The 13,827-nt window shown below is 42.7% G+C and overlaps 1 protein-coding gene across 6 annotated transcripts in view; it reads right to left on the bottom strand.

Moving 5' to 3' along the window:
• Positions 1-13,827, bottom strand: part of LOC109639741 (gamma-aminobutyric acid receptor subunit beta-3-like) — a 75,960-nt gene that overhangs the window by 7,517 nt on the left and 54,616 nt on the right. For 4 of the 6 annotated variants that reach the window (XM_069521281.1, XM_069521279.1, XM_020103358.2 and 1 more), the window contains 4 exons: positions 11,258-11,410; positions 6,784-7,031; positions 6,247-6,315; positions 45-5,132 (listed from right to left, as the gene is read on the bottom strand). In XM_069521281.1, the coding sequence (XP_069377382.1) occupies positions 4,761-5,132; positions 6,247-6,315; positions 6,784-7,031; positions 11,258-11,410 (842 nt within the window). In that variant the 3' untranslated portion in view covers positions 45-4,760. The remainder of the gene's footprint in view (positions 1-44; positions 5,133-6,246; positions 6,316-6,783; positions 7,032-11,257; positions 11,411-13,827) is intronic. The other 2 variants (XM_069521280.1, XM_020103364.2) reach the window with 1 other exon arrangement.

Here is a 13,827-nt window from a genome sequence, read left to right as displayed (position 1 = left end):
AATTGTACATAAGAGTTGTTGTGTGGATATGGTTCGAAACCCACCTCAGAGGATCAACATGACGGTACAGCTCAATCTGCGGAGGAGACACGTGCAGCCGCCGGAGTCAGTACACAAACAATTCAGACCAGGAAGTGGGAACGGAAATGACGCAGCACGCTGACCTCAGTACGTCAGCACGTCCGTCAGGAGACAAGGCGAGCGGAAGTCCAAACACCGTTTATATAAGAAATGAAATTCATTGTTCAGAGAATAAATAAATAAATATACATTTGTCCTTTTTCTGCTTTTCAAACATTGTGGACAGATCGATCGGTAGATATAATAATTATAAACAATATAGTAATAATAACAGAACAGCAGCAATGATGTTGCAATAAAGCCAGATATGGATTTAAGACTAGTGTCATAATATATAAAATCTATAACATCTAAAATCATAAAAACATAATAGTTGTGTTATAAAATGTTATAGTTTAGTTTGTTATAAAACTTACATATTGTGGAATGGCAAGAAATATAGAAGAGCAAGGCACTTTTTTATCTTGTATTTTAAGGCATTAAACTTTAATTAACATTAAAATGATAGATGCACCAGACAGAACAGTGTGTCCGTGAATTAGCAGGATTATCAAGTGGCAGCACAATTATAGTGAGATTTAGAATTGAGCGTGTGAACGCTCATGAAGTCACATTAGAAGACAGCCTTTGCAGTTTCTGAAATTATTACACTGCAGAATTATGAACCCAAACTTTTTAAACCTGAAGAACCCTAGTTACATTAGAACACCTTGTTTCTTTTTTCTTCTTCTGTGTAAATGTGCGTGGGTCCCTTGTAGTTCCGACCCCATTCGAATGGCCTGATTTTAATCATTACTATAATCTGATTCTGGTGCAGCTTCCTCTCACTGATCCACTTGTTTCTTTGGTAATGTTTGCACAGTTCTTACCTTTAGGATTTTATACGTCTTTCTTCTCAGCTTTGATTTGACAGCAGGGTGGTACCATCAGCTGAGCCTCTTCATCTGGAGGTCGACCTCTGGGAATGAAATCAAAACCTCTGGGAGCTTTTCCAATGGATTAAATGTGAAAAAAGTGTAAGATCTTATTACTTTGTGATATTAACTGGAAAAAAACTTTCAGAGTTTAATATTATTTTGTTCCTCACAAGCCACAGAGGGAATCATGAACTTGACAGGTGACGGTGACCCGATGAGAATCTCCACCTCCACGTTGTCTTTCTTTCTGTATCCAGGGAGCTACTGCACTCACACAACTTTATTAAACTTTATCAAAAGGATTTTTCATTCACTGCACTTCATCTTGCAATATATATATATATATATATATATATGCAGATTTTTGTGCTGTGTAATGCATGCTCACAATATCAAATACACCATGTACAATGTATATCCTTTATTGATGGTTTAACATGATAATCTATTGAAAAAGGAAGAGAAACATACAGAGATATACAGTATAAATCTAAGCCTAAGTACATTTTGTGGCAGCACAGAACATTTCACATTCCATTATGGGACCAAGGCCATACAACACCTGAAGTCTTTTTTTTTGTTTTTCTTTTTAACGTAGGCTCACATGGCATCATGTCATCTCTAAAATGAGCAGTCGGCAGCTCTCATTTAAGTACGTTTGCAAAATATCTTTTTTTTTTTTTTTTTAAATCTTCCCAAGTTACAAATTGTAGTCGCATGCATGATAAACAAGTATTGAGAGTTTGTATAAGTTGCCTCCTCTTTGAGTTTTCACCTGCACTGTGTAGTTTGGTAATTAATAAAAACGGCTCAAACACGGATCAACTGCAAAAACTTGCTTTAAATCTCACCACATGAATCAAAGCGAACCAGTAAGTCAGGGAGATTGTGTGACTTGCACCAGAAAACAGTCATTTTCTAGCTCCAGTGTTCTAGGAATCTGTTTTTTTTATATCTTATTTACATGACACTGAAGCTTTTTCAACTGTTTAGACATTTTGTTGGTACAAACGTTCCCCTCAAAACTACTCAGAGCAGCTTGAACTGATTCAGACAAACTGCTTCAGACACTTGAAAACCCAAAGTGAAGACATCTTCTGAGTGTTGGGGCAGAACGTGAAGAGAACACACAGTCACTGGAGAGGCGTGTTTTCACTTGAATTTGAATACATCCCATGCTTTTATGAACTTACTTTCTAAACGTAAAGTTTGTTGCTAGCTTGCAACAATCTCTGGTACTTTCAAATCACTGGTACACAAGGTTCAGAAGTTCATATGGAAAATGAGGATTCACTTCACGTCTTGGGTGAACACATTTTCAGAAAGATGCTAAAAGCCCCTCAAGGTTGAGCGGAGGAAAAAAAGAAAAGAGCCAACTGCAAAAATTTTTAACAGGAGAACCGATTGTGATTTTGTGCGCACAGATTTGTAAACAGAGTACAGATTTACACGTGGTTTAACTATGGATCCTCAGGGGCCTTCCTAGTTTTGGTTTATAACATGTGGTGTTTTTTTTTCATTTAGAACTTTCTTTTTTTGTTGAACCCAGGTCGAGTTTGCACTTTGCCCCATCTACACGGTAGAAAACAGGACACGAAACCAGCGAGAGACTCGGGTCACTTAAATGTGGAATCAACTGGAGCCCTATATTAATCAGGTTGAGGTCAATCCTGTTTCCAGAAAGTAAATTGCATTTGCAATGCAGCAACAATCCAAGTACAGTACATTCAGTTCTTAGTCACATATCAGACTTTACACATAAGACTTTACACATTTTCATTTCAAAGTTAAATTGATCCCAACTCTGACGGTCAGTGACTCTTACATACCAAGAGCAGAACTCACTGTCTGTCGGTGGCAGTTTGTATGTATTCTTGTACATGCACAAATTACAGCGTGCCGTGGATCTGTGACAGAAACGCCTCAGATTTACATCATCGTCCGTGAACTGGTCGCTTGCTCTGCAACCTCAGGTGGAATGGCACAGGTTAGAGGCAAGAGTCAAACAGGAGAGCTACTTCTATCCACAAAACTATTATACGCTGACATTTGTCCATAGTCGAGCAAGCAGCACAGAAAATGAACCGTCTACCCACGCCCGTCCTCTCCCAAGCTCGCCCCGTCCATTCCCCATCGCTCTCAAACATACATGCACATGCACACACTCGTATATAGCATCGGCCCTCCCCCTCTATCCCTACATCACTCTCAACGCAAGAATGGGCGTGTTACATTCTGATGGAGAAAGGATGACCATGGCTCATTATCCTCTCCCTGAAGAATGGAACTGATACATTCAATGCCAGTATGTGCTTGTTAGTCAGCGTCTGGTCCGTCTGCACAATCAGTGAAATCCCTTTGCATGAGTTGCTGCTGAGTGGCAGAGCGTACAATAAAAATGCAGAATTGAACATATACACAGTGTCCAGAGTGGAACATGGTGGGCTGTTTGATCCAGTGCCCCGCTGACACTCAAAAACTGATTCCTGAAACTGACCTGTGGTTTAATCCTCAACTCTTTTTTTTTGAACCTGCACTAAATAGTCTGACAGTTAATCGTCAGCATGACACTCACAAAACTCTTAATATTTGATCCTTTTCATTTTGGGTTGTACACACAGTATATATATATATACACATTTATGTATATACACACCTATGTACTTATGTACAGAAACAATGGGTTTTCATTCCTCCACTCCATCATCACAGCAGAGTTAGTATTGAGCAAAAGAAAACAATAAATCAAATGAATACCTGAAGACACAGAGTACAAAAATACTATAGTATTTCATGGGTTGAGTAACTGTATCGCCCAAAAGGCCCTTGGCAGTTGTTTGAAAGTAAGTTCGAGGAAATTTGAGTGCAATTCTGTCACTTGAAGCGCTGCTGCGAGAAGTTAGAAGTGAAAAATGGCAGTTTTACTCGTATTTGTGCTTCTTCTCCTTCTTTAAATCTCTGTATCAAATTACGAAAAAAATAATATTTCAGTGACACTTTTCTTTTGTCGAGGAAAAGATGCCTAATAGCGAAAAATTCCGAACCTGAGTCACAGTCAATCCTGAACAGAGGCAACATCCTCTCCTTTGAACGAGTGCGTTTGTGTGAAGGTTCCCCAGATCAATGATAAAGTCAATAGCAAGTGTCTTATATATTATCAACGGTATAAACAAATACACATCAACAGCGTCTCTTCTGTAAAGTTGTGCCATTACTGTTCCTCTATGGCTGATCATTGCATGCATTAAGAGTGCATAGGGTACCAGTCAAACATACGTACGCTAGTTTGGCTAATGACGTTTTAGAAATTGTTCGCACTTCTCTGACCACCTGTGTTGTATAAAGTTTTTTTGTGATTAGAAAAATCTTTGCATCGACTGTTTTCATTGTTTGTTTGGCTTTTTTTTTTGCAAACACTGAATCATTTACTCTATTGCTGGCTTTGTATCTGTCTATTTACACATTACTGAGAGGGAGAATGTTGGGAAATGGTTGCCACAAGTCCCAGTTACAGTACATACTTCAGAAAATAAAAAGACCTCAATACTAAGGATTCAATGACTTCAAATATAAAAACAATTTTGACGAGAACTTGGTCCAAACCTCAGTAGTCTTTCTCAGTCTTTTTTTTTTGTCTTGTGCTTTGTCAGTCTTTTACTCTACATATTCCATCGTGTATAAAAGCAACAGAAAAAGGAAGAAAATTAAACAAAATGAAAATAAAAATGAAACAACACCAAACACCTCAACACAACGGTCCAATCAGACATAGTAGAGCCAGTATACAAGGTTGAACAGTGAGAAAACGGAAGGGAAGATGATCCGTGACCAGCGGTCGATGGCGTTTACATCCGTCAGGTCGGGGATTTTGATTTTGAGCTGCGAGGACCGTCTGCGCAGGCGGCTGCGTTTCATCTGCGCGGACCGGTCCAGCGATTGGCGGCTGCCGGAGCGCTGGCCGTTGCCGCCGCTCTGCTTTCGGTACTGGATGTGCGTCGAGGCAGTGCTGTCCAACTGCACCATGGACTGAGAGTTCCTAATGTCCGCCACGCTGGTGGTGATCTCGCCGCCCGCCACTTCGTTGTGGATCTCGAGGGTGGTGAGCAGGATGTTCCCGTGGCCGTGTGGTTCCGCCTGAATGGACGGTGGAATGAGGAAATCAAAATCATTGAGCGCAGGCAAAAGGAAGAGCTAAAGAGGAAGCTACGGGAAGTTTTAAGGCACTTGAGGTAATGACATGTGGATGTCATCCTGGGGGAATTACTGGAGGGGCCTGCTGGGGACAGGCTCGGGGCCCTGGGGGTCGGAGACTCTGTCTTAGGTGCCCTCTTGTTGAAAAGTCAATCAGAGCCACAAAGAGGTTGCAACGTTGTGAGTCTGTTTCAATTTGGGTGTCTGCTAGTCATTAATATGCAGGAGGCACGGTGGGCAAGTCTGTGCCCAGAGGACTGTTGCCTCATAATCCATCCAGTGTTTTAAAATGTAACTGTGATTCTTTAAAATAATTCAGATGAACCTCAGGGACGGAAACATCAGCACCGTGCTAAGCTTTTGCTCCTGAGTTGACTGAACATGAGAATTGAAGTTCCAGCTGTCAAATCTTTAACCCCCCCCCAACACGTGAATGAAACCACACAGTGTCACACTCCATGCCTGTGTGATGTGTGTGCCACAAAGCAAACCAACAGCAATGGTCGATGGCGGTCGTTCATGCAAATGGAGAAACTGTGGAGGTCTCACATTTCCCTTTTTTTTTTAAAGTAGCTGATTTTGCACAAGTCAACACACATCAGCCAGCAAACAACGAAGCACATGTGATATATTAGAAAGTATTAGATACTTTCTCTATGGATTTCAAACAGGGGACCTCTGCACCCGCTCAGACTGATTCACAGCATCCCGACATGTGCGTGACAAATGTGGCTGGTAATGATGATTTGAATGAGGATCCACAGGCAGCATGCATTCAGCTCTGAAGGGAGAAACAGGCTCGGATCTGCAACGACAATGTTCACCACGGAAGAATCGAGCATGAGGGTCGTTTCAATGCGGTGGAAAAAAAGTCCGAGTGGATACTCGGCGTCATGGAAATGTCTGTTGTCGCTTGACTCAGAATGGATGGAGAAGAATTTTGCATTAAGGCAAAAAGAAAATCTAAAATAAAATTAAAAAAACATCCATGTCAGCGGATGGCAATGGCAGAGTTGACTCGAGGATATTGAAGAGTCCCACTGAACAAGCAACTCACCGAGCGTGAGTGGCGAAGACCTTTAACCTGATTGGACCGTTTAAGGGACGCGGTCCTACAACCTGCCTCCTGAGGAGATAAAAATATTCAGCCACAAGTTGGGGAGGAAAAAACCTGAAAACCAACAGATTTTGGCTCCAGTGCGGAAACACGTTCCTAAAAATAATGTGCAATCAAGTTAAAATAAGTAGAACATTTTCCTGTTGCTGCTCCTGCTGAAAAAAAACCAGTTAAGGAGAAAATGAATTTGAGACCTTGACCACTTGCGGTCATTTCCAAAGCGCTGTGCTGCAGAACAAGATAAATATTCAAACCAGAGTCATTCTTCATTCGACGTGGATCCTACAGGCAAACAATATTTCTACAAAAATCAATAACAACAAGCTCCACATTCTCACCTTGGACCTACACATTCAGTGTTGTTTATCTATTGATTCACTTCTTTTTTCTATCTTCAATCCATCTACCCACGGACACTTCTAGTCGGCTTCACGTAAAAAACAATCAGAAGCGTTCCATCATCACATCCCGACTCACCCTCGCAGCGTCGTACTTGGCCGCCCGCTCGTTGTTGGCCTTCTCCGCCTTCTCCGCCAGCTTCTTTTGCATCTGAGGGCCCCGCCCGAAGAAGATGTAGTTGACGAAGGCGTACTCGAGCAGGGCGAGGAAGACCATGACGAAGCAGCCCATCAGGTACATGTCGATGGCCTTGACGTAGGGGATCTTGGGCAGCGTCTCCCTCAAGTGGGTGTTGATGGTTGTCATGGTGAGCACGGTAGTGATGCCTGCGAGGAGGGAAGAGAAAAAATATTCTATATGTACTCATCGTAAAACACTGCTTATGATATTAGGTTGTAATATGATATTTGCAGCTCCATGAGTTTTAGAAAATAGGACGTGACAAACAAACATTCAGCTTTATTAATAGGACAACGTGCCATAGGATAGATTTGAAACATTTCCATACATGTCGTCTCCCGGACGGTAAATCTGATGCTTAATTAGTTAGAAACCTGTCATAGTGTAAACCAGTCTTAAATGCGAACTCCAGCATCTGAGCAGATGCTACAATCTCCTCAGGAACCTTAAAGTCACGTCAGACAAAACTCCAACAGATGTCTGAGGTGTTACTATAGAGACACGGATATTTTTATTCTAGAAAACGTGTTGTGGCTCTTTCCTCTGAGAGTTAAGAGTAAAGATTGACGCAGTGAAAGAAATTATGTTGCTGTGGGATTAAAGGAGTCACAGAAAGAGTGAAGGGGGGGGGGGTTATAAAAACAATTTCCAGATCTCTCTCATGTTTGGTTTTATTTCACTTCCATGAGCACACACACAGGTGAGCGAGTAACCTCGGCTTCATTGAAATTCAGAGGTCTGCCCCATGGTCATCAACAGAAATAACTCATTAGAATAGTGCTGCGTGTGTCTCGCCCCCAGCTCTCAGTAACCTTAACCACTAAGGTACTGAGGAGCCTGGTTATCTGCAATCAGGCGGTAGAGGCACCTTCAGCGTGACAGAAGGAGAAAGAGACGTGAACAGACACTAACTGGCCTTGAGAGAGCGGCGCACTGCGACTGAAGACAACGCAAAACACAGGAGCGACTGAAAACACACATCCTCACCAAACTGACAGGACGTGAAGGGATGACATCAAAATGTGTCAAGACGATCAAACGCAAAATACGTTCCAGAAAAATAAGTGATTACAGAAACGTGAATGTACCGTGTCATGTATCGTGTATGCACCAGGTATCCAGTGTGTTATGAACCATGTATGTAACATGTATGTGCTGGATTATGCACTGTCTATTTTTCAGGGCCACTGTGCAAATCACACGTGGCACCATGCAAACCCTGACCTGCAACACATCAACGCCACATTTGATCTCATTACACATATGTGGCAGATATATCTCCACCACTTTATCTGCCTGCATTCGAAATAAATGGAGCCTATGAGTAGCTGGGTTACATGTGTGTGTGTGTGTGTGTGTGTGTGTGTGTGTGTGTATGGGGGGGGGGATAGCTAAGGTCGCCGCAGCCCTCATTGTGATTTATTGGCACATTACAAGGCTAACTCTGCTCATGTGTGTGAATGTATGAGTGTTGTCACAGGGTGTGAATGTGAATTAGCTCGACTTTACGCGCTCTGTGTCGCTGCCTCGTCTTCTTCCTCTGCTTAACGACAGCCTTGTTCTTTATAGGTGTTCTCGCCGCTGTGCCATCACTCTCTGTCCTTTACTCCCTTCCTCCCTCCATTTCTCATCCTCTCCCACTTCCTCTCCCGCTCCCTCTTCGGACAATTTAATCAAGGCGCTGCTCGCTCGTCACGGGCCTCCCTCCTGTTTCATCACGCTGGTACACTCTCCGGGGAGAAATATAGTTTTACAGGTTTTCTCTCGCTCTCTGTCTTTTTCCGTCTCTCGCCCTCTCTCTCTCTGTCTCATCCTTTTGTTATCATCTTCTCCCCACTTTCCTCTACCTCAATTTCCCCCCCCCCGCCCCCCAGATCTCACCATCATTTAGTGGTGGTTTTCCCTCTTCTCTCCATCCCCTCCCCCTCTTTTCTCCCGTTATATGTCCCCAAGTCTCTTTTCCACCTCAACAGCAGAAACAAAGGCGCACAACAATCAAATCTCCTCTAATCACGAGCCAATAGGCCATTAGCAACACAGCCCAACATCATAAAGAGGAGAAGGTATCATGCAGGATGCAATAAAGGACGGGCAACGGCAATGAACGTTAACTACAGGGATGGAGGCTCGGGAGGTAAATCAAAGCGGTGTTGATCGGACACATCTATTCATCACCTGCAGGCAGCACAAATTGTCAGCTATCTAGTTAGCATGCGCACCGTTTCTCACATTTGTCATTTTGGGAGTCAGTGATTGAGAAAAACGAGGTTCCTGAGGTCTGGAATAACACGCAGCGAGCCCAACTCTCGTGTGCTCCCACACTAACTACAGCTAATGCCCACACCTCCGCTCTTCGTATAATATGGTTATGAACGAAGGACGTGACTGCAGGGAAATGGGTTTCAACCGGATGAGGGTGCGAGTGGGTCATTTGTAACTTTACAATCTCAGGAAAAATGCTCAGGAAAATGAGATTCCCCTTCAAACAACTCAATTGTTGTCCTGCTGCCCCCTAGAATTGATTTCTCCCTGATCATTACACTGCTCTCACTGGCAGGTTTGCACAAACGCATGCATTCCCCCCCCCCCCACCCACACATTCGCACATTCCCATGCACCATAAAGGTGAAGTGTTCTTAACGATCCATCAGGAGGAGTGAATGGACCCTCGGTTGCCTCTAAGCTGAGGAGGCACACACCGGATATTGCCGTCAGCAGGACTTCACACGTGTAAACACACGCTCACACACACACACACACACACACACACACACACACAGTAATATCCAGATACTGCATGCATGCCTTAACCAAAGGAATCAAACAAGTTCAGGGCAAATAAAAGGGGGATTTAAAACAAATTGAAGTCCGAGCACGCTGATCCAGTCCAGTCTCTAATAAGCTTTATGCTCCTGCGGATATCAGTGTTGCAGACAGGTGATGGATCACAGCATGTTTTCCAAAAAGCATTATGATGCGTCATTACTGCTCCATTACCTGTCCACATAAAGATGATCAAGGCAGCAGTCAATTGGCATGGACGGATTAAAGCCTGAGACTTTCCCCGGGGCGATGATTTGCTGCCGAGCCCCTCAGACTAAAGCAGCTGTCTGGACCACGTGTCTTTATATAGAATATTAAATTTGGCTGATTACAAGATTAGCATTCACCATGCAGAAGCTGTGTTGTCATTCACTTGGCAGCAAAGATGTGGCACAACGTATGGTGTCTTGGAAAAGTTTGCACGTTGCGGGGGCTTCGGTGAATGAATGAGTGGATCTGAGCCAGCTTGGAGACAATCTTTTCCTTTATCACTGCGAAGAATACTCTGTGTTAGTCCCTGAAGGAAATCTGAAACTGTAAACTTGTTCTAAATTCTATGATTGAAGCAAAAGGGCACTTCAGTGGCAGAGGTCTGAATCTTTCATTGACAATGAAAGATTCAGACCCAGACCATATTCCTGCTGACCAGAGATCAGTCAGACAAAGAGGAGTTCGTCTTTAAAACCTTTTTACTATGATTTTGTAAATGTTGGAAATTCTGTCAGAAAAACAACTTTCTGGTTTTAGGATGTCGTTTTCAAAAATGAATTTGGTTTTAATGTTTGTCTTTCATTTGTCGTCTTAGATATTAATTGGTTAAAAGCAAACACATGGTTATATTCACTATTAACAATTTTGCTCTAGTGTTTTTATTTTAAAAAGCCTAAAAAAAGAACCACAGCTGTACAGAGTTGGGCTTTCGCAATTTTACATGGTTTTAATTAAGACTGCTGCAGAAAGCTCATTGTCCAAATTACTTTTGTCCTGACAAACCCTCATATTACAATCATTGCTCCTGATATGTCGCCTACAACTCTTCCACAGTTCAACAAAGACGTAGCGGAGCCGCAGTCTCCTTCGAGGGATCACTCTGCCGAGCGGTGTCCATCTCTGCCTTGTTTACTGCTCACAGGAGCCCCACAGTGAGTGGGCCCTGGCACCCACACAGGCCTTTCTCAATAAGAAGTGAAAATGATGCTCATTAGGGATGTGGTGTATTTATAGCTCCGTGACCACAGCAACTACAGACATGAGCTATGACCCAGTTAGGGCCGAGTCAAGGTCATGCATTCATGCTAATTTCTTTTATTTCTACTCCGGCAGACATAATAGAAATGTGCTTCAAACCCATTTACAAACGGCCCCACCAATTTTCCTGCTAATCCCACAAACAGAATGAGGAGCTCAGTCTCTCTGAGTTCATGAAGAAGCATTGCTTCTGGGGATCCATCAGCGAGGGAGGGAGGGAGGGAGGGAGCTGCTCATTCTGGTCCCTTACCTCATCTGCAAAAAGCCAAATACCTGCATCTAAATGGCCGCCGCCTCTTACCTAGAGCCACTCTGGCTGCCGATGCGTCATAGTTTATCCAGAAGGAGACCCAGGAGAGGATGGTAATCAGGATGGATGGCATGTACGTCTGCAGGATGAAGTAGCCGATGTTCCTCTTCAGCTTGAAGCTCAGAGACAGTCGAGGGTAGGCACCTGCGGAAAGAGACGGCAGGATTTCAGGGTTTTAAAGGTGGTGATAATGTTGACAGCAGGAACGACATCAAACGTACAGTATTCCAAGGAGCACACAGGGACACCTTGTGTTTTTGTTTCAGTTTCCATGACAACTCTGAAAGCATGGGTTGGATTTATTGCCATGGCAACAAGCATCCCCTTCACTAACTTAAAAACATACCGTCTCCCTCCCTCCCTCTCTCTCTCTCTCTACCTCCCTCTCTCGCACACACACAATACTGTAGCCCCGTTTCAAGATGACACAATATTCAGCCTGGTGCTAAAAATGTCAGCACATTTTTTGATTTATCAGTTCTCCGCATCTCATCCACCTCCATAATTCATGGCATGATTCGGTGGGATTCAGCACCACAGCAGGGATAAAAGCTTTATAAATGCACGTCGCGACGCCTCCGATGCTTCATCACTCAGGAACATGAAATAATATTCCTCAACATGATTTGCTATGAGGAAGCATTTCTGCCATCGCTTTCTCACAACTCGGAATTTGATAACTGCACGTGCGTGTGCGTGAATTTCTCATCAGCCTCTGCAGCCTTTGTCTCATTGTGGATTGAATCTACGGTTCGTTACACCCACTATTCTTAGCTATTTCTCCATTTTCGGTTTATATTGGAGGAGAAGCGAGGGCCATTATGCTGTAATTTACGATCTGTGGGTTTCAGCCAAAGCTACTTGTGGCGAGCGTGGGTCCAATTGACTGCGCACTCGTGTGGAGTTGGATCGAGACTCACTCTGAAATGACACAGTGCCATTAATATTCAGCGCTCCGCTGTACGTTAGATTGCAATAAAAATCACAGCATGTTATTTTAAAAAGCGGCTGTTCATCAAACGTTATTATCTCCTGTAACTGCTATTGACTGACTGTGACTCTGATTTACATTTAAAGGTGGTTCATATGAGAATCTTTCATTATAATGTTTCATATTGGATCAGTGTGAAGCAGGAATTAGAAATTACAATAAATCTCTACAATGTCTCTTTCTGTCACACATTCATGGTCCTCAGGTAAAACAAGGATAAGAATCGAACCTGTCTGTGTCTAAAGCTAGTGCTGAAGAACCTAGATATTATTTGATCATGTACTTATTAAAAAATGTCCTGACCTGAAAAAGATATTTATAATTGAACCGTCTTTCTGAATGCACCAGTTTTACACTTTGTGTTGAGCATCACTGTCACCTGCTGTGAAAGATAAAAATATAACACAATCACACAAGATGTCAGGATTCTTCCGCTGTGTCTTACTTTGAAGATACTGTTATGGACCGCTATGGGAACACTGTTCATATCACTTCAGTTCAGTTTTGCCCCCAGAGTCAAAACTAAACATGGATAAGCAGCGTTCAGTTTTCATGTTCCACTGCAGGTCTGCAGCAACTCTCTCCTCTTCTGTTTGGCCCGCCTTTTATTACATCAAATAAGTACTAATGTATTATTACTTCCACTCTTTGATGTATTATTTTAATCATTTATCTTTTAATTTCTTTTTTTTCTATTGTCATCAGGCCTTTTATTTTTGATGTAAAGCACTTTTAATCATTGTTGAAATTTGATTTACAAATAACCGACCTTGCTTACATTTGCATGGACTCATTTTTTAATTGAATTGAATATATGTATATATATTTGGTTGTATATTGATTGCACCTTGGGTTCATAACTTCCTGTTTTGCTTTGAAACGTCTCCCATTTGTGTCTCTCTCACTTTACTTCCTGTCTCGTTGATTGCCTGCCCCTCCTTGTGTCTTGTTAACTTTGTGTAGTTAGTTAAAGTATTTATTTTACTTAAGTTAGGATAGTTGGCTTTTCAACACCTTAATTGTTTTCTCAGAGAATAATTCATGGATCTTGTTGAAAGAAATGTTCTCAAATGTTTTGTTGAGTGGGATCAGATTTGTATAAAACCAAACTATCATAAATAAAGGGAAGCTTACACACTCAAGTTTAAAGCACATTTGATGATCCTTCTATATTTGGCTCATAGTCCTGGCGGCCGTGAACAAACTTGCCACACGCTGAACATACGCTTCATTACAGTAAATATGGGAACAGATTGTCACAGGTCTTAAAATATCCCATTAACCTCTATTTAATGCCTCCTTAACGGCGGCTCCTCCATCCGAGCTGAGGCCGTCTCCGTCTCTGTGGCGCACGCAGACGCGGTTAAAGAAAACGAGGAGGCTGAGGTTCACTCGCGCGTGGGTGTCGAACTGTACCGGCTGTAACTGCTACACCAAACAACATCTGCGAGTGGGAGGAACACCATGTGTGAGGCCGAGGAGGAGAGGAGACAGGATGCGAGGAGGATTTGAAAGTTGATGTGATAGCGACACGATGGATTCGAGGAGAGGTCTGCTGTCTCCTCTGTCG

This window comes from Paralichthys olivaceus, chromosome 24 (assembly GCF_024713975.1).
Source record: "Paralichthys olivaceus isolate ysfri-2021 chromosome 24, ASM2471397v2, whole genome shotgun sequence".
NCBI classification, from domain to species: domain Eukaryota; kingdom Metazoa; phylum Chordata; class Actinopteri; order Pleuronectiformes; family Paralichthyidae; genus Paralichthys; species Paralichthys olivaceus.
This window is presented reverse-complemented; position numbering and strand designations above follow the sequence as displayed.